This window comes from Budorcas taxicolor, chromosome 23, assembly GCF_023091745.1.
Source record: "Budorcas taxicolor isolate Tak-1 chromosome 23, Takin1.1, whole genome shotgun sequence".
NCBI classification, from domain to species: Eukaryota; Metazoa; Chordata; class Mammalia; order Artiodactyla; family Bovidae; genus Budorcas; species Budorcas taxicolor.
Window position 1 is genome coordinate 24369687 of NC_068932.1, and position 23994 is coordinate 24393680.

At 40.2% G+C, this 23994-nt stretch overlaps 2 protein-coding genes across 2 annotated transcripts in view; one reads left to right on the top strand and one right to left on the bottom strand.

Annotated features, from left to right (window-relative positions):
- CFAP43 (cilia and flagella associated protein 43) overlaps positions 1-3313 on the bottom strand; it is a 103422-nt gene extending 100109 nt beyond the window's left edge. Inside the window, exons 1-2 of the mRNA XM_052661087.1 lie at positions 3249-3313; positions 1484-1737 (exon numbers count right to left, since the gene is read on the bottom strand). Of these exons, the coding sequence (XP_052517047.1) occupies positions 1484-1737; positions 3249-3313 (319 nt within the window). The remainder of the gene's footprint in view (positions 1-1483; positions 1738-3248) is intronic.
- A 4283-nt stretch (positions 3314-7596) lies between these two features.
- Positions 7597-19715, top strand: LOC128067834 (glutathione S-transferase omega-1-like). The gene is given in 6 exon segments (XM_052660921.1): positions 7597-7692; positions 7893-8001; positions 11951-12173; positions 14830-14928; positions 18009-18115; positions 18864-19715. Coding segments are annotated over 5 exon segments (642 nt in total). The 5' UTR covers positions 7597-7692; positions 7893-7942; the 3' UTR covers positions 19018-19715.
- The last annotated feature ends 4279 nt before the right edge of the window (positions 19716-23994 follow it).

Below are 23994 nucleotides of genomic sequence, written 5' to 3' on the forward strand. Positions count from 1 at the left end.
CCAGACTCCTTCCATGGGATTCTCCAGGCAAGAAAACTGGAGTGGGTTGCCGTTTCCTCCTCCAGGGGATCTTCCCTACCCAGGGATCGACCCACATCTCCAGTGCCTCCTGCGTTGCAAACAGATTCTTTACCACTGAGCTACCAGGGAAGTTATTAATGGCTTAATTTCAATATTGTAGGGTTATTAATGGGCTTAATTTCAATATTGCTGTGTCTCAAGAAATAGAGAGGCCTGAGGAGGGAGAGAGAGAGACAGGGGAATGGTTGCTAGTGGAACAGTCAGCACATAACAAAAGATTTAGAGATTAAGTCTGTCATCTTATATGGGTGTAGTTTGTGGCACCCCAAAACAAATACAATAGTAACTGTATTCTATTGAATAGGTCACTGATCATTACAACAAATGTTATAATAATCAGAAAGCTTGAAAAATTGTAACAACTACTAAAATGTGACACAGAGACACGAAGTGAGCAAATACTTGTTGTAAAAATGGTGCCAGTAGACTGGCTCAATGCAGGGCTGCAATGAACCTTCAATCTTTAAAAAATACAGTATCTATAAAGCACAATAAAGCAAAGCATAATAGAACAAGATATGCCTGTAGATAGTTCCCAATGTGCAATAGGCCAGTCTGTGACAGTTGTGTCTATGAATGAGTTAATAATAACTCAAATGGTAGGAAACATTGATTGACATTGTATATATGACATATGGAGAAGGAAGCGGCAACCCACTCCACTATTCTTGCCTGGGAAATTCCATGGACAGAGGAGCCTAGTGTACTGTCCATGGGGTTGCAAGAGTCAGACATGACTAAAAAACGTGTGAGATATATATATATACACACACACATATATACATATATATACATATATTTTCACAGACATTATATATTATGCAATTATGTTATATATAATTTCATTTGTTAACAGAAGATACCATTATCTTCATTTCATGCATAAGGAAATTGAGGCTCAGAGACGTATCCTTTAGAAGTTATATGATATCCATTGTTAGATTTTCAATAAATCATAAGAAAATATTGTTCTGAAAAAGGTTTACAAACAGCATTTACTGCTATAATAGAGTATTCTAATCCAGCACCTTTCAAGTTTAATGTACATATGAATCACCTAGGGAATCTGGTTAAAGTGTAGATTACAGTTCAGTAGGTATTGGATGAGAGCAGAGTTTCTGCATTTACAAGCATCCTAGGTGATGCAATGTTGATGGTAAGCAGAACACATATTGAGTAGCAAGGCTCTATCCTACTTAATTAAATTCTCAGTGATCCCCCTGTTTCCTTCCTTATAAATGTGTATTCCCAAAAAACAAAACGAAAACCACCAAAACTGAAAAAACAATCTTTCAAAAAAAAGGAAAGAAAGAAAAAAAACTTTCATGTATAAGAGCTAGATCTGGTCACATCTTAAGACAAAATCTTTCAGTCATGTCAGAGGAAGGGTCTTGTAAGATACCTTTTAATTTGGTCCTTCTGGTTAATCCAGGAAAGTTGTATATGTATATGAGTGGTCTTAGCCGTCGATCAGAAAAAGCCACAACTTCATAAGGAATGTTAGTTGCCACGACGCCCACAATTCCATTCATACACTGGAGTACAGTTCTTTTCTTGGTTTCAATATTGATAAATATTACGAAATTCCCAGAAGGGTAGCAAATGGTGCTGTCGTTGACAAAATGAACATTCTGCTTGGGGAATCCTTGCACCCATCTTTGGGAAAAAATAGGTCACATCAGTAGAATAGAATACATTTCAAATACTTTTTCTTTCTTTCTGTTTTAAACAAAGCAAACAACAGATCATAAACAGTTTTGAAACTCATCTATTCTCTTTTCACCCCCTTTCTGCCCCAAACCATCTCTCAGATGAAAGAACACACAAGGTTGCTGTGAGACCAGTTCCAGCTCAGGCACTAAAGAAACTTTAGTGTAGACCTGAAGTTTCACAGGTTTTGAGAATCTTCTTCAGAGAGTTTTCTAGTGAAGCACAACCTCTGTTCACACCTCAAAGAAAATCTTCCTTCTGAGAAAATCCCAGAAGGATTTCTGAGGTCTTGTATGCATGGAAAACAAAAAAAGTAAAAACAAGAGAGAGCAAAAAGAGCTTGATCCTAATAGAAAACAGGTGCATCCTCGGCCTTACCTTTAAAACTAGTTTTGATTTAAAAAATAAATGTTTAAAAAAGCTTTAAATAAGATAGCCTGGATCCACCTGAAACTATCACAAGGTTGTTGATCAGCTATATTCCAATCTAAAATGAAAAGTTAAAATAAAAAAAGAGAGAGAGCCTGCTTAGTGGTTCAGAGCCAAATAGGAAAATTGCTTCTTTACTAAGATGGAGTGTGTGCAGCTATGTTTTAGATCTAAAACTAGAGATAAATGCACAAATTAAAAGAAGTAAGTAGACATTAATGACAAGGTTAGAACACAAAAGTAATATATTTTTAAGTAAGGAGTGTGTGGTGAATGTTAAGCTAGAGGAAGAAGACAAAGACGAGAGTCTGAAATGAGGGGAGAGTCTACCTCTATTTAAATGTTAAAGATAAGCTTAAGGATGATGGAGAGGACCAGAGAAGGACACTGGTTCAGAGAGAAGCTTCAAGGGAATAGGGAGTACAGCCAGGACCGGTGAAGGATGCTGTGTGGAACACAGTGCAATTAACACTCCAGAATGTGGAAGGAAAGCAATGCCCACTTACACCTGCGCAGCGTTTTATGTTTTTCAAAGGCCACTACAGGTGCAAACAAATCCAGAGTCGGTGGATAGAAGAGAGAAGGAAGGGACTGATGGTCCTAAGTACGGAGAAAATCACCAAAGACCATTAGGGTGGAAAGAGGGCTGTCACTGGGATGGGTGTGGGCGGTGGGGAACATACATGAAAGGAAAAGGTTATTGAAGGTAATAGTCAGAAAGAGGAGGCAGAAATTAAAGAGTGTAGGAGAGCAGTACTGGGTAAGACAGCGGCGGGGTAGGGGGTGGGAGGTGAGTTGTGGGGGACAAGGAGGAGTAAAAAGAGATGGAACTGTTGTCATTGAGTAAGGAAATGAGGGGAGCGAAGTCACAGAGAAAGGATGTCTGCAGGAAGGCGTTGGTGGCTGAAGAAGAGGTCGAATTTGTGGGACGGCACGTCTACAGGACAAGAGGAAGCAAAGGGTAGGGAGAGGTTGTAGTTCTGAGGGAAGAATTTCCGCGAGAGGAGTCAGTCGCAGGGACGCCGCACCTCACGGACAGGGACGCGCCAAGGGCGACGTTGTGGACTTCATCTCGCTCCCGGCCTTGTGCCATGGCCCAGATATTTCTCAGCCGGCCGGGGGCAGCCAACACCTGACCCAGGCCAAGGTCTGCAACGGTTACCCTAAGGTCCCTGGCTGCTGGGCGGGCAGAGCCACCACTGTTTACACCGTATCCGGGATACGGTAACTCCTGCGCCCATTGGTTCTGCCCTTTCGGCTGCTCTCTCTTGAGCCAAGCGGATTGGTGGGAGTGCTGAGCTGTCTCAACCAATGGGAGAGCGGAGGGCGAAACAAGGGGCTGGCCCCAGGGTGGGTGCTGGAGTGATCCAGCCTCGGACAAGTAATTACACAAATAATAAATAGCAATAACAAGCTTTAATATTGAGTGCTGACCGTGCCAGACGTTGTTCCAAGGGCGGTTCAGATTATTTCATTTAATATTCAAATCCTCTATCAGACTCATTTTGTAGAAAAGGAAAGCAGAGTAAGAGAAGTAATTGCCCAAGACTACAAAACTGAGACGGACTTAAAGCCAGATCGAGTCTAAATCTAGAGCTTCAAACCTTTGATTACTAATTATATACTCTAACATACCCTCCACTATTCCAAGGAGGCATACAGCTTCTGGAAGTAATGGATCAAAAAAGATTCGCAGTTTGTCCTTGCTTCCTCCCTTCCCCTTCCCTCTCTTGCCCTCCACCCCCCCCCCCCGCCCCCCTTTACTTCTCCACTCCTTCCCTCCCTTCTGGTCCTCTTTCTTCCCTTCTTTACGTCTCTCCTTCTCATCTTGCCACCTTCTCTCTTCATTTCATTCGAAAATATTAATATTTACTGAGTATTACTGTGCATTGTGCTAGTCGCTTGGAACAAAATAGTGGGCAAACCAGATACTGTTCCTTTCTTTGTGGAACTTAGAACTTCCTTCTTAGTGGGGCCCAACGAGTGAGGAATAGACATCCATTTCATTACATAAAGGTAGAATGGTAGACTGAATTAAGAAGAAAAGAAAAACGATATTATGAGGGCTTATGGTGTAATTCTCTCCTGGTTGCATGGGCAGTGTCAGAGCTGATTGCTGTGTTCATGTGCTGTTTTCACTGAGATTTAAAGGATAAAGAGTGATTGCTGAGGGGAGGGGATGGGGAAGGAATAGAGGACAGTTTTCTTTTAAGTATCAAGGCAGGATAACAGATGGTAAGAACTGGGAAGAGCAGTGTTATTGAAATAGAGGAAGGTCAGTAGAAAACACTGAAGGCTGGAGAAGGAGCAAGGGCCAGGTAAAGAATAAGTTGTGAATGCTGGTCTTTATCCTAAGAGCCAGGGAAAGACATTAAACGGTTTTAAATAGAGGAATGACAAGATAAGATTTATGTTTATAGAAGATCATTCTGCCTGGAGGATTATCATTTGGGTAGGAGAGTGGGGAGAATAGAAATAGGAAGATCTGTTAGGAATTGATTTCATGATTCTAACAAGGGAAGCAAAGCAGGGTTGTCAAGCTGAGCACTACTGGCATCTGGGACTGGATATGGGGGTAAGTCTCATTGCAGGATGTTTAGCAGCATCCCTGTTAATAGCACCTCCACTGTTGTGACAATCAAAAATGTCTATGGGGACTTCCCTGGTGACTCAATGGTAAAGAATCCGCCTGCCAGTGCAAGAGAAATGAGTTTGATCCCTTATCAGGGAAGATCCCATATGCTTCAGAGCAACTAAGCCAGGGAGCAGCAACTACTGAGCCCATGTGTGGCAATTACTGAAGCCTTGGCACCTTGGAGTATGAGCTCTGCAACAGAAGCCACCGCAATGAGAAGCATGTGTACTGAAACTAGAGAACAGCCCCGACTTGTTGCAACTAGAGAAAAGCCTGCGCAGCAACAAAGATCCAGCACAGCCAAGAATAAGTAAGTAAAAAAAAAAAAAAAAAGAATAAGTAAGTAAGATAATTTTTTAAAATGTCTGTGGATATTGTCAAATGTTCTGTTGTGGGGTGGGGGCAAAATAACCCCCTAGTTGAAACCATTGATGAGGTAATGTGTTAAAAATATTTTAAAGGTATAAACCTATATCAGGACTTTCCTGGTGGTCCAGTGAAGAAGACTTTGTTCCTAGTGCAGGGGGCCTGGGTTTGATCCCTAGTCAGGGAACTAAACCCCACATGCCGCATTTAAGAGCTTATAAGCCACAACTAAAGATCCCACATGCCACAGTGAAGATCAAAGAGCCCGCATGTTGCAACTGAGACCTAGAACAGCCAAATAAATAAATAAATTTAACAACAACAACAACTATGGGCTTTGGTGATGGATTGATAAAGAGGGGTAAGAGAGAAGGAAGAATCCAGGATGCTCCTGGGAGTCTGATGATCACAATCAGAGATGGTGATGGACTTTGCTGACATGGGGTGAGGAAGGAGTGGAGCTATGTGTTTCTGCCCTGAAGAATTTCTTTGCTGAAATGTGAGTGCCAAACACAGGTGGTGCTTGGTGTTAAGGGTCTGCACTGATTGGCTGACAAAATCCCACATTGCTGAGTCACAGAGAGAAGTGGCTTGGACAACAGTCAAACTTTCTTCTCAAGTATTGCTTAAGCTCTGGATAGTTTCTGTTGCCACTCCCTCACTAGTTGACTTATTTGTGTTCCATCAAGCCCTCCCTGCACCCCCACCCCACCCCCAGAAAACACAATATTCCTTTAACTACAACTTGAGCATTTTAAAGCCATCACTAGAAAAGAAGGTGAGGAGGCAAATCTTGCTACTGCTCCCAGAGTAAATGGCAGGTAGATGACAGAAGGTGGGAAAGAAGTGTGAATTCTAGGAAACAGATACTGATCTGGGCTGGAATCAGCCATGACCTGAGATGCCGAACCTGCCCTGTGCTAGAGCAAAGGAGAAACTGAATAAAATCAAATTGAAAAAGCAGTGGAAAAGCATTTCTCTCTGCAATCTGGGGTTTAGATGAAAATGGAGGTCTCTAACTGGGTTTCTAGGGAATATCTCTTGCTGGTATTCAGGTGGAGATGCCATGACCTCTGCACCATGCAGATCACAGGAAGCAGAGTGCTCTTTCTTTCTTAGTCTGGAAGGTGAAAGACAGACTATCCCAGAAATGGACTCGGAGGGACAATTGAGGAAAATGGGTAAGTTCTCACTGTGAATGATTTTTGATATTAGAAATAAAATCTAAGACCCATACATTAAAAAAATCTAATCAGTGATGCAAGAAGCAGCCCCGAGCTTCCAAAGATGATAAGCAGTGTGTTTCACCGTTTTTAGGAAGCGCGCAATCCTCCTAAACCCACTTTACCTCTCTCAACTTTCTTTCCTTGCAAATATCCATCCCAGCATCACTAGACCAGTCCTGGGCAGATTAAGCCTAATCCTCAACTTGAAGTTTTATCCCTTTGTAGATCTCAGCTTGTCTTAAAGGCCAAAAGAGCAATGGTCTATTCGAGTTTATTGAGCTCTAAAACCCAAAATCTGTCCAGAACCATCCACAGGAAAACAAAACAACAACAAAGGACATTTATTTTCCACGAAGAATTCATCTCACTCCCAGCTTCTCAGCTTTTCTTGGGTGTAGCCAAGCTCTGTGATATCTGAAAGATGATTTTTCTCATCTTGCTAAAATGTTCACCCATAAAAAATAAAATAAAATAAAATAAAATGTTCACCTATGAAGCAGGTTTTCTAGGATCTTTAAACATGGAAAAAGATTATACAGCATATTGGAAATTACTCCATTTATTAAGTAAATGTATCAATGACCTTCTGTGTATTAGACAAGTATTTGCTTTTTGTGAAAGGCAATGTGTACAAGAAAATTGAGAAAGCAACATGTGAGCGTCATTTCTCTGGATAGAAAGATGTAAATAATAAAAGTTTTTACAGGAAAGGTAAGCAGTTGCAACAGAGAGTATATACTTATTTTCCTGTAATTGATCCGTTTTATAGGAGTCATAATAAACCTCAATTTATTGAGCTCCTACTATGTATTAAGAACTTAGTAAAAATCGAATCCTTCCAACAACCATACTGCAGAAGAAACAGGCTCAGAGAGGGTGAGTTTAAGACTCCAGTTTTCACATGTACTGCAAAGGCGCCTGCAGTGGGAATATTGGCTGTGATCTCCCTCCAGGCACCCAGGCTGCGGTAGCTGGGCCTTCCTTCTTGAAGAGGGTGGGGAATCCGCCTGCGCGCTGGGTCGGGTCGCCCAAGGGGCTTCTGCGCTCAGGTTTCCTTTCAGCGCCCGGGCAGCGCGGGTCCCTGTGCACACAGCCTAGGCCGGGCTGGAGTCTGCCGCAGCCTGGCGCTTCTGAGAAAAATAGGGGAGGGGCGACAGACTTCCTGGTTGAACTTTAAACTCCATTGGGAGCTCGGCCTGTGCTGCGCTGCAATATCCGGCGGAACCGTCAGGAGCCTGGGGAAGGGTGAGGCTGCCCTTCGCGATCTGCAGCGGGGATCTGGGCGACCCTCGGCCGCGGGTCGGGGTGCGGCTGAACCTCCTGGGAAGGCACCCGCCCGGGGCCGCAGCGCGCGGGACCTCTCCACCGCTGGGTCCGGTGGACACCTGGAGGCTGGGGGTCCCTGCCACTCTCTGGGCTGTAACTGCGTCCGCTTCTCCCCACAGGAAGCGCGCCCCCGGGGCCCGTCCCCGAGGGCCTGATCCGTGTCTACAGCATGAGGTTCTGTCCTTAGGCCAAGAGGACGCTCCTGGTCCTGAGGGCCAGGGGAATCCGGTGAGGACTAAGGAGGGGGCTGCTCCCCAATTTGGCCATGAACCAGCTGCTGAGGAAGGCCTCAGTGGGAAACTCTGGCAGGACCCATTTACTGCAAAATAAACTATTTTAAGCCTTTCCAAGATAGAGCAACTTAGGGACCCTATCCCCAAGGTAGGGGCGGGGCAGGGGCGCTGATGCCACAGACTCCACCAGTCTGGGACATTCCCTTCAGATTAGCCATTTTATGGATCAGAAACGCTAGACCTCCAGAAAAGCTAGACCTCCAGTAAAGCTCGTGGTATGCAGGGATCACAGCAAGTGTGCTCACAAGCAGCAGCTCTTTGAGCTCTGGCAGATCCTGAGTGCAGCTGTATTGCCCTATATCCCAGTCCGTAGTCCTGGCCTTGACACTCCTCTGGGCAGAGTGCTGAGTTAATTGTACTGTGCGTATTTCTATAGTTTGGGTTATTGGTTGAAGCAAATAAAGTGTCTGTGCCTAAAAATTCACGCTTTGGGGAAGCCACACAGCAAGGTTATTGACATAGGCGCTTTCCACAAGAAATATGCAAGTCACTGGTTTTTCTCTGACACTGAAGAGCCACTGGAACCTTCTCCCTAACAGTGACCTTTGGAATCTGTTGAACAAACATTAGATGCATGTGGTGTGGAAGTTTTAAGAGATAGTTCCCATTCCAAAGAAATTTTCTATCTATGTGCTTAGAATGTATAAACTTCTTTTAGTCTTCTAGAGGGAGAATTAAGCAGGCAATTCCTTTTCCCTAAAAAAGGTAAGATATATTCCAAAGGGTAAAAAAATATATATATATTTATCAATTAGTCATCACTTCAGTAAGATTTCCACCATATTCTGGGTGAAACTGATTCTGAACACATAGCAAAATATTCAACATTTAGTAACATTTATCAAAACATTGTCTTATCTAAATATTGTAATATTTACTGTATTAGTCAGAATCTCTTATTGCAATTAACAGATATCCAATTCAGTTGGATTGGAAAAAGACATATCTTGTGCTCATACAGTTGAAGAATCTAGAGTGTAACTCCCAAACTAGAATGTAACTCCCACTCCACAGCTAGAGAAAGCCTTTGCACAGCAACAAAGACTCAGTGCAACCAAAAATTAAATTATTATTTTTTTTTAAAGAAAAATCCTCTGGACTTCTAGGTTGAAAACAACCCTATTTTACTAGCACAGTTTTCAAAGGGAAACGGGATTGATTTACCATAAAAATGTGTGTATGGGGGTGAAAGGTGGTAACAGCTGCCGGGCAGTGCAAACAACAGAGGTCTACTATGTTCATGGATTAGTTTACCTCCCAGGGGACTTTGATTAGAGAGGTAGCTGACTTTACTATGGGGCTTCGCAGGTGGCGCTAGTGGTAAAGAAACTGCCTGCCAATGTAGGAGACTTAAGAGATACAGATTCGATCCCTTGGTCAGAAAGATCCTCTGGAGGAGGGCATGGCAACCCACTCCATATTCTTGCCTGGAGAATCTCTATGGACAGAGAAGCCTGGTGGGCTATACAGTCCTTAGGCTTGCAAAGAGTCAGACATGACTGAAGCAACTTAGCATGCATGCACGCTGACCGTATAGCATTATCAGTTCAGTTCAGTCGCTCAGTTGTGTCCAACTTTGTGACCCCGTGGACTGCAGCACGCCAGGCTTCCCTATCCATCACCAACTCCAGAGCCTACTCAAACTCATGTCTGTTGCATCAGTGATGCCATCCAACCATCTCATCCACTGTCGTCCCCTTCTCCTCCTGCCTTCAATCTTTCCCAGCATCAGGGTCTTTTCAAATGAGTCAGTTCTTCGCATCAGGTGGCCAAAGTACTCGAGTTTCAGCTTCAGCATCAGTCCTTCCAATGAATATTCAGGACTGATTTCCTTTAGGATTGACGGGTTGGATCATTATAGAATCTACTAAAGCCTGGTTTTCTCTAAAAGGCACATCTTCCAACTTGTTGCAGCAGGTATATTACCTTGTTGGCTCATCATGCCAGATTACCAAAATGCATGTGTGTTCTGAGAACCTTCTTTATTACAAAAGCCCAGAATTTACCTTTTGTTTTCATAGTATGAAATTTCAGAAATCTTGATAATTCCTTGGCAGAGAGCCTCATTATTCTTGCAGTGGCTTGTATATGAGTGTACAGTAATCTGTCAGCAGACAAACCCTTTAATACATACACACAAATGCCTCTATTCATTCTGGCTGTTCCTTTCTTTCTATGGGAGAGAGGGTAGGATTATGTATTTAATCCTCAAGCTAAATGATTTTGTAGCTACTCAGGTGGATGGGATAAAGGAACAAAAGATGTTGGGATGTATTTTTTCTGAGTAACTAATCGGTTCTATTGAATACTTACCCAGCTTTGACAATGATATGGACCTGAGACCTGACTTTAACAATTATATGAAACTCCCCTTCCTCTTAGTAAGTAAGTAAAGTCACTCAGTCGTGTCCAACTCTTTGTGACCCCGTGGACTGCAGCGCACCAGGCTCCTCAGTCCATGGGATTCTCCAGGCAAGAATACTGGAGTAGGTTGCCATTTCCTTCTCCAGGGGATCTTAAATCTTTCAGGCAGGACAGAAATCAGATCTAAAAACAATCTTAATATAGTTCAGACTTCATCTGTTTCTTCTTTATGGGTTTATTTAGTGTAATTTACTCATGTGCCATTTTAAAAAAATATCAATGCATGGAAATTTAATCTGAAAGCTTATTTTGTGGATGAATTTTTTGGATTCCTTAATATACTTGTAAAAATTGATGACCTTTCTATTCAGACTAGCAAAAGAAACTGAATTTTATTAATACCATGTTGATTCTCATGTAGTGAGACCTGAACAAACTCAATTAGTTGGCTCAGATATTTTTACAATTAAGATACATCTTAGTCCCAAACGGAATATCTAATTGACAGTCTTGAAGAATTTCCACTTATTTATTCAACCAATGTGTGTTGAGTACCTATCCAAAAATGTTTATATATCTTCATACCATTTGAATCTATTTCAAACTTTGCTCATTTACATGTTTGTTTATGACTATGACCAAGACACATAAGCAGATCACTGCTTTCATGGAGCTTACATTCTAAGGAGGTGACATAACAAATATGTAATTAAGTTAGCAAAGTAACTTCAGATGCATATCTTAAGTTCAATGAAGAAAGTAATTCAAGAGATATAAAAAAGGCCAGTGTGGTCAGATCATAATGACCAAAGCAAAAGTCAAAGGAAACAGATGTGACAGGTAACCTAGGGCCAGATCACATGGCATAAAAAGGGGTTCAGAGTTTATCCGCATTGCAGTGAGGAGCAATTGTTGTAAATAAGCAGGAGGGTGGCCTCATCCAACTTACCTTTGTATATGGAGAGTGGGGACTTCCCAGGTGGCTCAGTGGTAAAGAATCCACCTGCCAATGTAGGAGATACTGGTTCAATATCTGTGTCTGGAAGGTCCCCTGGAGAAGGAAAAGGTAACCCACTCCAGTATTCTTACCTGGGAAATCTCATGGACACTGGAGCCTAGTGGGCTACAGTCCAAGGCCATGCGGTTGCAAAGATTCTGACATGACTTACCAGCTGAGTACACGTGCGTGAGTAGAGTGGCTGACTGTAGGGAGGCCACAGTGGAAGCAGAGGGGCCAGTGGGACTACCGTAGAGGTCCAGGTGGCAGGTGATGTCTTGGACGAGGTGGCAGTGTTAAAGCTGAGAAGCAGATGAAGCCAGACTGTGATTTGAAGGTCTAGCTGACAGGTCTTGCTGATCCAGATGATTTGAGGAAGAAGGGGTAGGGGGAAGGAATCAAGGCCACGCTGACTCCAAATTTTGGGGTCTGATCAGCTAAGTGGGTAATGGGACTGATGACATTTTATTCGGGAATACAAGAAAAATGTTACTGTCTTCACTGTCTTTTATATGTTCTTCAGGCATGAAGTCATCAACATCAACCTGAAAAATAAGCCTGAGTGGTTTTTCAAGAAGAATCCCTTAGGCCTAGTGCCGGTTCTGGAAACCAGTCTGGGTCAGTTGATCTATGAATCTACCATCACTTGTGAGTACCTGGATGAAGCATATCCAGAGAAGAAGCTGTTGCCAGGCGACCCCTATGAGAAGGCTTGCCAAAAGATGGTCTTTGAGTCCTTTTCTAAAGTGCATGTTTAAGAAATTTCAGCTCCTGTTTAAAATGTCTTTGTTTTTAAAGCTGAATCAGTGCTGTCACTCTTGGTTCAGTGATTTGGGAGGGAAAGAAACAGGATTATGCTCTTGCCGGCTCTGACATGTCCTATGCGCCCTTTCATGATCTGAATCCTATTTACTTTCCTAACACTTTATATTCTTGTCATGCTGAAATTTTTCCCAGACTTGCTACCTTCTTCTCTAGTCTTTCTAGAAGACTCTTCCCCCTTCTCACCTTGCCTGGTTGTCTCAGGTTCTCTTTTGTGCAGTCTGCACTCCTGTATGAGTGGAACCATAGAGGCTAAGGGCTGACTATCCTGTGCCGATTTATATAAGGGGTTTGAGCATTTAGATTTTCCTATCCGAGGGCGGGGTGTCCTGGAACCCAACCCCCACCTCCACCCCCACCTTGCCACCCCCAGCAAACACTAAGGAACCACTGTACCTGTCCAGAGACTGCTGTCTTCCAGAAGCTTGTTAGTGCCCAGCTCTGTTCCCACATGTGCTAACTTTCCTCCGTGGGGACTGCTGCCTTCTTGTATGTAAGTTGTATGCCTGTGTGTTGTACCAGGGCTGTGAGCTTCTGAGGATGAGAGCCGTGTTTCCTAGGCTCACTGCATAGGCTTGTCACCAGCCCTGCCACTTCTTAGCTGTGTGACTCTAAGCAAGTTACTTATTATTTACTTCTGTACCTCAGCTCATGTATAAAATGAGTATAATAAGGGTTCCTGTGCCACTGAAAAAAATCAGTTAATATAGAACACCTGAAGTCCGATACATGGTAAATACTCAGTGTTAGCTCTTGTTCTTCTAGCCACAGTGTTTATCTGTGAGCATCTGCTGTGTGTTGGCAACAGCTCCTTATGGGCTGAGTAATGGCATTCCTGTAGAAGTACTTTCTGTGTTTGAATTAGCATTAGTATTAGTTCAAACAATTAGTATTAAAAAAGAAATGACCAACAGTGGACCATGTGAATAGCCACATCAGGTTATATCTATATAATATCTATAGAATTCTGATAGTTCATCAGGATATATGTCAACATAATAGGAAACATGTCGTCTCTAGGGAAAGAAATGGTAAAAAAATATATATATATATCTAGAAAGTGAGACTTGTAGGAAGAACATATTGTTTAAGGAAACACTGAAAAGGGAAAAACCAGTGGGGAAGGAAGAGGGAGTCTGGCTTAGCAGAATGAAAGTGATTGCCACTGTCAAAGATGATAGACAGGGAATATGGTGTTTACAAGACAGATATTGGAGAATTAAAGAATCGTAATACTGAGATTCCTTGTAGTCTAGAAAGAAAAGGAGCTAACAGCAGGAGATGCCCACCGTTTCTTCCCTGCTCACACTCAGAGAAGAGGTTGGCTTAAGTACCACATGACCCCATCCTCCTGACCACAGCTCAGCAAGCCAGAAATGCCCCAGCTGTACCCCAGACCAATAATTTTTTTCCTGAAAACTTGGGAATGAGACGCAAACTAAGACAATAAAGATATTGAGGTTTTGGAGCTGTATGTTTATATCATTGGAGACTTAACAACCCAAAGACACACAATAAACGAATTTTTAGGAAAGCAGAGGTTAAGAACATTGCAAAGGGAATTGACATTTGGCAAACAATATGAAGCAGACATTCAAGGAGAAGCAGAGATGAAAGACCATCTAGACCCAGATGGAAATGTGGAAGGAGTGGCTGCCTGCAAACCTTCAGTTCCAATGAAGGCAAGCTGTACCAACATGGACAGGCTTTCTGGACATTCTCCTGTACTGTTACAAGGGCTTGCTTACTTACACTGGGACAAGTGGATTTCTGTCTCTTGCAGTGAGACAGTACCAAAGACAGCATTAAAACACAAACACCTCCACCATAAGCATTAAAGCATCTGCTGCTACACCTGTCAAGTCTTCAGGTTGTCAACCACTTTGAGCTGTCTTCTCATGCTTGTCCCAAGGTAGAGATCAGGAAAATCTCCTTCCCAGCTTTCTTTGCAGCTGGTGCCAAGGCCTGGGACCTAGGCTCTTCCTCTCACATGCACACATGGTAGGGTTCAGTTCAGAAATGAGACATGTGGAGAAGTAGGCATGGGGTGGGGCACTGGTTCTGCTGATGAGAGTGGCTGGTGGCAGAGCTCCTGGCTTTCAGGAGCTGGGATGACTGCAAGATTCAATTCCAGCCTGGCATCACTAACCTTATAGTCCAGCATCTGGCAGGGGCACAAACCGTAGCGTTGAGTGCTCAGTTCACTGGTGGCAAAGAGTGTTTCCCATCAGGTCAGTTTCGAGCATGATTTTGGAATGGTCCAGTTCAGTTCCAGACCTGTTTGTTCAGCCTCTCAACAATTCAATGAGCAACAATTCTATCAGTGTCCTTTTAAGATATGTTTGACTCAAACTCAACAAGAAGCCTTCTCCTAATCACTCCTTATACGATCTTGACTCTTACAGCATCTTAGGCCACAAAACTGTTTTTAAGATCAGTACCCGACCTCTCTGAGTACACAAACTAAAGTTTCTAGAACACCTTGATTCTGGGACTATAAGGGTTCTGTGGGGCTTTTATATGAAGGGGCTGATATAGTTAGCTTCACACTGATAAACTAAGAAATTTTTCTCTGTCTAGGTACCATCTTTGATGGTAAGCTTTCTTAGAAAGCAAAATAAGGAAGATTGCTGTGGCCTAAAAGAAGAACTGCATAAAGAATTCAGCAAGCTGGAGGAGGTAATCAACCCCTTCTTGATTTTATGGGAGTAATACATGGTATCTATTTTTTTCTTCTATTTTTTTTTTTCATATTCCCATCTCCAAAATCACTTTAAGGTAATTAGTGATAACACCAAAAAGGAAATTTTAGTTTACAACAGATAGCTATAAGCTGTTGTGTTTAGGATATAAATGAAAACACCTAAAAATGTTTTGTCATGGACTTGCTTTTAGAACATTTTATTGCATTGACATTAAAATATCAAGGAAAAATGTCACCCGCATTTCCAAATTTTTCTATGCTTGTTCTATCTATATTTTTAAACATTAACCTAACCGTAATCAGAGCATAAATCATTTGTGTTCTTTTTTCTACTTAATATTATATAATAAACATTCCCCGCCACAAAGAGATGCCATGAATTAGACACTTGGGGAAGCCCAGATATGGTTTACCTGCTTTGCAGGAGAGCTGCCATTTGGACTTTTACACAAGAATTCCTCTTCCATTCACACTGAGCATTAGGTTTTTACTGAGGGAAGACACAGTTCCTGTTTCATATGGAAATGCAGGCTTTTATCAGTAAGTATGAATTTTGCTGCAGATTATTTCAGAAACCTTTTTTTTTTTTTTCCATTAGGAAAGTTCTATTACTCTCTCTCTCTCTAGTCACTAAGTTGTGTCCAACTCTTGCTACCCAATGGACTGTAGCCTGCTGGACTCCTCTGTCCATGGGATTCTCCAGGCAAGACTACTCGAGTGGGTTGCCATTTCCTTCTCCAGGGGATTTTCCCAACCCAGGGATCAAACCCGGGTCTCCTGCACTGCAGGCAGATTCTTTACCAACTGAGCCTCGAAGTTTGCTGTTTTTTTTAAAGCTGTGAATGAGTGTTCGATTTTATTGAATGCTTTGTCTGTTTCTATTACATCTTTTCAAATGTTCATAAAAAATGTTTCCCTTTAAACTGAAGAGTATAGTATAACTAACAGATTTTTCTGGTGTTGAACCATGCTAGCATTACTGGGATAAAACCTAATTGTTTTACATGGTTTTCATATATATTCTAAAATTAGTTAATATTTAAAGAACATTTGTATATTTGTTTATATAGTAGATTACTTTGTTATAATAGTATCTTTATTTGGTTTTTTATATCAAGGATATTCTCACCTCATAAAATGAGTTGTTACTTTCTCTGGATGTCTAGGCTCTGAAACCATTTGATATGTTTTGGCTATTTCTGTAAAATATTTGAGTCTGGTGTCTTTTATGTGGGTAGAGTTCAATTTTTAATGGTAATTAATTTGCAGGGGTGTTGTATTTTTTCTTAAATCAATTTTGGTAATTTCTATTTTTACTGAAAATTGTCCATTTCATCTAAGTTTTCGTATATGTGGACATGAAGATGATCATGTTTCCTGATTTCAAAAAAAATCTATGTACAACTATAGTTGGCCCTGAACAATGTGGAGGCTGAGGGTGCTGACCTTTTGAGCAGTAGAAAATCCATACACTTCCTGCTAAATTTGGGGTTAGTTGGGAGGCGTATAAGTTTCTTCCCATCTGTGCTTATAGACTCCCAGTTAAAGACTCATGCTTTGAAATGAGTATGATCATTTCCATGTTTCAGGCTGCTGAGAGGTTATTTCCTTCTGACTGAAACTATAATACTTACTTTATTATGCACAATATAATTACCAGTCACTACAGTTTTAAGGACAGCTCCAAACAATATTGATTCATTGTACCATTCTGAGTACCTAATAATTCAAGGTACTCTGCTGAACAGTATGGGAGGTAGAAAGTGATAGACAGTTCATACTATGCAGATGGTTAATTTGGTGGTAGACCAAAAACATATTCAGGTAGATATAAAGAACCTGTTTACAATGCAGAATATTATAAGGGCCCTGAAAAAACCTATGGATATCTTATAAATGGCAGAAAAGTTTGGTGTTAATTAGCTAGATAATAATCTCAGTTCTTCTCTTTGTAAAACCGTAATACCAATTCACCTTCTTAAATTTCAGGCATACACTTTGGTGCTTGGTTTTCAAAGAATTGTACTTGGCATCTGTTTAATAATTAATCTAGTTATTTCCAATATATTTAAGTAAACTTTTCTACTGAAGTATTACATGCAGAGATTTACCCAAAGCATAAGAGTATAGCTTGATGAATTTATAAAGTAAACACAACCATGAAACTGGCACCCGTATCAAGAAAGAGAGTATTAGTTTTGAATGCTTTTTGTACTTCATACAAATGGAATCATAATATTCACTCTTTGGGGTCTGACTTCTTTCATATAATATCAAGTTTCTGAAGTCCATCTATAGTGTGTGTAGTTAGTTCATTCCTAAACTTTGCATAGTGTTCCAGTGTATGACTGCTGCTCAATTTATTCATTTTAGTCCTGATGGACTGTAAACATTTCCGCTTTGGGGTTATAAAATAGTGCTGTGATGAACATTCTTACACCTATGTTTTAGTGACTATATGTTCACATTTTCAAAAAGTAGAATTACTGGGTTATAGAATATGCATGCACTCAGCTTTAGTAGACAATGTTAAAAAAAAATGGCTAAACCAATTTATACTCCTGTCAGCAGTGGGTCCACAGAGTTACTAACTTCATCTTGTTCCTTTTAGCCTTTCTGATGAATGTGAAGTGGTAGAACATTTTCATTTTACCTTGCATTTCCTGAATGACTCATGTAGCTGAGCACTTTTTCAAATAATTATTGACCATTTGGAACTTCTCATTTGTGAAATTCAAGTCTTGCCCAATGTTCTGATGAATTGTTTGCCTCTTTCTTATTGATTCCCAGGAGTTCTTTCTATATTCTGAATACCAGTCCTTTGTTGGGTATGTGTATTGCAAAGATCTTGTATTCTGTGGCTTGTTTTACTTTATTCCCCTTTCCAGTAAAATAGACTGTTTTGCATTATCCCAAACCAAGAGATTCTAAAGCTTAAGCTAATCAGACAAACCCCAACTTGACTATGTCAGGGCAAAAGTTGCTACTGTCACTTACTTGACTTGCCTTACCAGATGCAGAAATAAGAAGTATTCTTATGCTGTTTAATGTTCAGGTTCTGACTAATAAGAAGACAACCTTCTTTGGTGGCAATTCTCTTTCTATGATTGATTACCTCATCTGGCCCTGGTTTGAATGGCTAGAAGCCTTGGAGTTAAATGAGTAAGACATTTGAATTTTTTTGCATAATTTAAGATAATGATAACTGGAATTGTATATACTAACCTTTTAATGGACAAAATTAATGTATCTCATCAAGTAGATTAATGGGAGCAACCAACAGAAGGATACTTTGACTTTCCAGGGCATGTCCTATACCTACACTCATGATTTTCTCCCATCTCTGGGGGTGGGCAAGGGTGGGAAGTTCTGTGACAGGTAGTAAAATGTTTGAAAAATGATTTACTCCTTCCCTCTTGGTTAAAAATCCATAAGGATATACATTTTCATAAGGATGTCAGGCAGGATTGTGTGACCAATGCCATCTCCCATTTACCAGCAAGAGTCCCACACTGTTATCCAAACTCCATGTTTTGCAGTTTAGCAGCCACCTTAGCTTAGTCCTACTTCCTAGAGCTTACAGTTACTATTAGTCACAATCTGATCAGAGAGTAATAAATATGTAATGTTCTCAATTTAAAAAAATAGCAGTCTCAGTTTGGACAAGTTCTTAGGTTAACTGAACAATTCACTTCACTCTAGTTTTAGATTCTTCTTCCACAAAACAAGGACCTCTACAATATCTTTCAAATCTCATATTTTATGATTATGCCTATCTTAAAGAAATATTTCTAAAGGACTACTTGAAAAGATTAGAGGAAAACAATATGAAACTGGTGAGTTACAGGAGCATTTGCAATGCCTTCCTACTTGGCCTTGTTCATCCCTTCATTCTTTCCATCTCCCGCAGGTATGTAGACCATACTCCAAATCTCAAGCTCTGGATGGCATCCATGAAGAATGATCCCATAGTATCATCTCTCCCCATCGATGTGAAGACCCTTCAAGGTTTCTTCAACCTCTACTTGCAGAACAGCCCTGAGGCCTGTGACTATGGTCTCTGATGGAGACAAGAGTCAGCAATGAAGACACAGCTGATGCTTTGCTTCACTAATATGAATAATACCATGCTTTTATTTTACTAAGTGTTCTCATGTCTTATTGGATCACCTTCTCTGATTTGACATCAAATTTGGCTATACTGTGGGCTTTCCTTAAGACCCTCCTGCAGAAATATAAAACATATTTCCTGTCTCAGAATGCTCAAATGACTAACGGCTATCACAGTCCATGCTGATAGACTGGATGATAAACTACTTATTCTTATAGCTGATCATGAGCTGGCCTCAGACTGTCCCTGTGCTTGCCTCTCATAGCTGATCTCTTGTTCACATCATTATGATTGCTTAATTAGATCTTCAAAGTTTTCTGACCTTATGGCTTCTGCATATGCTTTTCCCCTGCTTGGAATCCTCTCCCTTTTCCTCATCACAAAGCTCATCCTTTAAGTATTGCTATGAATTGAATTTTGTCCCTCAAAATTTGTAGGTTGATGTCCCCACTCTCAGTATCTCAGAATGTGACTGTATTTGGAAGCAGGGTCTTTCCTAAATGAAATGAAGTAATTTAATGTGGCCCTACTCCAGTATGATTAGTATCCTTATAAAAGGGGAAATTAAGAGACAGATACACGCAGAAGGAGAACACCATGTGAACACGAGGACAGTTATTCACAATCTGGAATACATTCTCCGTCATAGCTCAGCAGGAATCAATCCTACTGACACTTGATCTCATACTTCTGGCCTCCAGAACTGAGACAATAAATTTCTGTGTTTAAGCCACTCAGTTTGTGGTACTTTGTTAATGGCAACCCTAGCAAACTAATACAACCATCAAGAGGTGAGTGGGTAAATAAACTGTGATATATCCATACCATGGAATAGAAAGGAATCAACCACTAAAACACAGCAGCATGGGAAAATTTAAAAATAATTGTGCTGCATGGAAGAAGCCAGACCCCCCAAAAAGACTATATAATGTATGTGTAATTATTGAAAATGCAAACTAACCCAGAATGTGAATAAGCACATCAGTGATTCCCTGGGTGTGAGGGGCAGGGCTTCAGTGGTGTACGGGTATGTGTGGTGAGAGCCAATAAGGAAGGACCTGAAGGAGCACAGGAAAACTTTTGGAGATGATGGATATACTCATTATCCCGATTATAGTGATGCTTTTACGGGTAAGTCAAAAGTTATCAAGTTGTTTATATACATATAAAGTTGTTTGTATATATATATATATATATATATACATACACACACAGTGAATTATACATCAATTATATCTCAGTAAAGGACTGGAAGAAGCACAAGCTGGAATCAAGATTGCCGGGAGAAATATCAATAACCTCAGATATTCAGATGACACCACCCTTATGGCAGAAAGTGAAGAGGAACTAAAGAGCCTCTTAATGAAAGTGAAAGAGGAGAGTGAAAAAGCTGGCTTAAAGCTCAACATTCAGAAAACAAAGATCATGGCAACCAGTCCCATCACTTCAAATAGATGGGAAATAGATGGGGAAACAGTGGAAACTGTCAGACTTTATTTTGAGGGGCTCCAAAATCACTGCAGATGGTGATTGCAGCCATGAAATTAAAAGATGCTTACTCCTTGGAAGGAAAGTTATGACCAACGAGATAGCATATTAAAAAGCAGAGACATTACTTTGCCAACAAAGATCCATCTAGTCAAGGCTATGGTTTTTCCAGTGGTCATGTATGGTTGTGAGAGTTGGACTGTGAAGAAAGCTGAGCACCGAAGAATTGATGCTTTTGAACTGTGGTGTTGGAGAAGACTTTTGAGAGTCCTTTGGACTGCAAGGAGATCCAACCTGTCCATTCTAAAGGAGATAGTCCTGAGTGTTCTTTGGAAGGACTGATGCTGAAGCTGAAACTTCAATACTTTGGCCACCTCATGCGAAGAGTTGACTCATTGGAAAAGACCCTGATGTTGGGAGGGATTGGGGGCAGGAGGAGAAGGGGATGACAGACGATGAGATGGCTGGATGGCATCACCGACTCGATGGACATGAGTCTGAATGAACTCCAGGAGTTGGTGATGGACAGGGAGGCCTGGAGTGCTGCGATTCATGGGGTCACAAAGAGTCAGACACGACTAAGCAACTGAACTGAACTGAACTGAAAGTTGTTGTGGGTTTTTTTTTATTTTTATTTTTGGCCGATTGTGGGATCATAGTTCCCCAACAGGGATCAAACCTGTATCCACTGCAGTGGGAACATGGAGTCTTAACAACTAGACCACCGGTAAACAGTAAAATTTCTCTGCACAAACAGTAAAGAAATTCTGCATAAACTAAATGTTATTCTCTGAATCAAGATTGTTACATATTTCCATGAAAAATGCTGGTATGTAAGTATTCACAATCATTCTTGGATTGAGAATATTAAGTATTTCCCCTCAATAAGACAAATTCCCCCCAAAGGAGTTTATATTATTGGATACAACAGTGAATGCATCTTTGAAGGTGACCACATGAAGTGATCCAGCAAAGACCAGACATGTGTCTTATTCACAAGTATTTCCTATACAGCTGGGAAATGCGGTATAATGTTCCAGTCTCTGCACATTTAATTGTTCTAATGTCTCTAAAAACAGTTACTTCAAACTGAGCTCTAATATGAAGACCATCTTAATTTCAGCATTAGTGGAAATAATGAAAATAATTCATAGGTACCCTTTGAAGAAAAGATGAAACTTTATGTACTTATTCATGTATTCTTTACTTGACAAAGGAAATATTATAACACATTAATAAGAAGAGAAAGACAGTAATTAATCTCTGTTAGCTTTTGCCCTGCCAATTTGCTGCCTGAAAGTACTGATTATATTGAGCCTTATGATTAGGACTTTTATTCCTTCCATTTTTCCTTGTTCCAATTTCTCACGCAGACGTGCTTTGATAAAATCCAGAAGGATAAATTAAAGTGTGACCCAACGAAAGGAATTCTGCAGGAGGCTGCAACTTACCAGAGGGCAAATTCTGGGAGGGAGGAGTAACTAGGCAGGTAGGTGCCACAGTAACTGAAGGAACGAATAGTCCAGGAGAACATTGCCTATAATATAAAATACAGTGCAAGGATTTAATCATTATGTTCAGGTTAACTATAGCCTTATAGTTTAATTTCCCTTATTTAATAATTTTCACATAATTCAAATGTATTTGCCTCATGCAATGTCTAGGCTGGTTTCTAACACTATTGACAGAAAGCTATGAGCAAAGTTAAGATCTGTGTTTAAAAGATTTTTGAGTGAACTAAGGCCATGAGGTCACTGTCTCATGACTTCAGTGATGAATTAAGCACACTGCAGTATATATGTCCCTGTGTGCCTTGAAATGGCCATAGAACCATAACATATTCCATAAATATATGAAACACGGTAATTAGAGAAGTTATTCAAACAACTTGAAATACACTGGGCAGTTGCAATAATTCTAGCTTAATTGCATGTCTCTGTCCCTTAGGCCATATCTGGCCCTTAGCTTAATATCTTCCAGTCCTTAGAACAACCATAAAAAGTTATTTTCTCATTTGTACCTACAGTTGAACAAATGAAACTTGACTTTAAAGTCTTAGCAACAATGTGTTTAAAATCTACATAGTGAGGATGCTAATACAGGGAAGGGTCTGCTTCTGCTTCCTTGTGTGTGAGGCTTTAGTTTCCCCTTTTAGCTGCTGTTCTTCACTGTGGTTCTCCTATGTCTTCTCCTATGTCTGTCTTCTTTACATTCAATTCTCTATTGCTCATTCTGCATATTTTTGCCCTGTTCTCTGCATTTTCACACTTTTCACTTTAATTGAACTTACTATTCCACTAAAGTTTATCATTTATTGGGTTTATTTAGCATAGTCTGATCAATAAAAACAGCTTGTATTTTCTGAGCATCCAATGCAAAAATAAATATAATTTCTTGTTGGACAGAGGCTTTAATGGAATAATTTTCTATCCTTGCTAGACAGACACTTCCTCCCATCACTGAAGATTATTAATTGTATACTTTCTTTATATTTATTTTAAATTTACAAAACACAAGACTTTTGAAGAAAACACACACACACACACACACACACACACACACACACACACACTAGCCATCCAGAAAAGAAAAACAAATGCTCCTTAGTTATACTACAAAATCTGATAAATTTGTTTTTGGTGTTTTCTTGTGTTTTTACTTATAAAAATACTTTTTTTGTTAAATATAGCTTTGCTCTTTATAGCTATAATAATCATGGATTAAATAAATAGCCTACATAATAATTCATTTCAGAAACGGAACTTGGATCATATATTCCATGACTTCTATTGAATTTTTTTTTGCTTGTTTACCTTGAGCATTTTATCATTAATAATTTTTCAAAAATGTGAATTTTAACATTCGCATAGTATCTCTTTATGGGATCTTTAACTTATTTAACCATACACAGATTACTGGAAATTTAGGTTGCTTCCAATCTTCTGCTATTGTGACAGTGCTTTTAATTCTTTGCACACAAATGAGTGGCCATATTTCTGATTATTTCCTTTAAACTGAATAGTTCTTGAAGTGGATAAGAGTAGATATTTACTTCTCAGGAAGCTTGTCTGAATTCATATTCCCACCATTAGGAAAAGAGTGCTCCCAGTTTCACTGCACTCTGTGCTAGCAAATATGAGCTTTAAAAGAATTGTGACTTTGATAAGTAGAAAAACCTCACCTTTGTTTAAATGACACTTTATAAGATGAATATTCAAAGGAAACATTTTTTATGTTTTTGGTCATTAGTAGTGTTGTGGTTTGGGTGAGTTCCTTATCCATTGTTCTAATGAGATATCTTTTTTCTTATTTCATAAATGGTCTGAAAATATTTTGCCATATTTGTCCCAAATACTTTCTTCAGTTTATTATTTGCCTTTTAACTTTTCATGGTATTTTCAATATTCATAGGCTTAAAATTTGTATATAATGAAATGTGTCA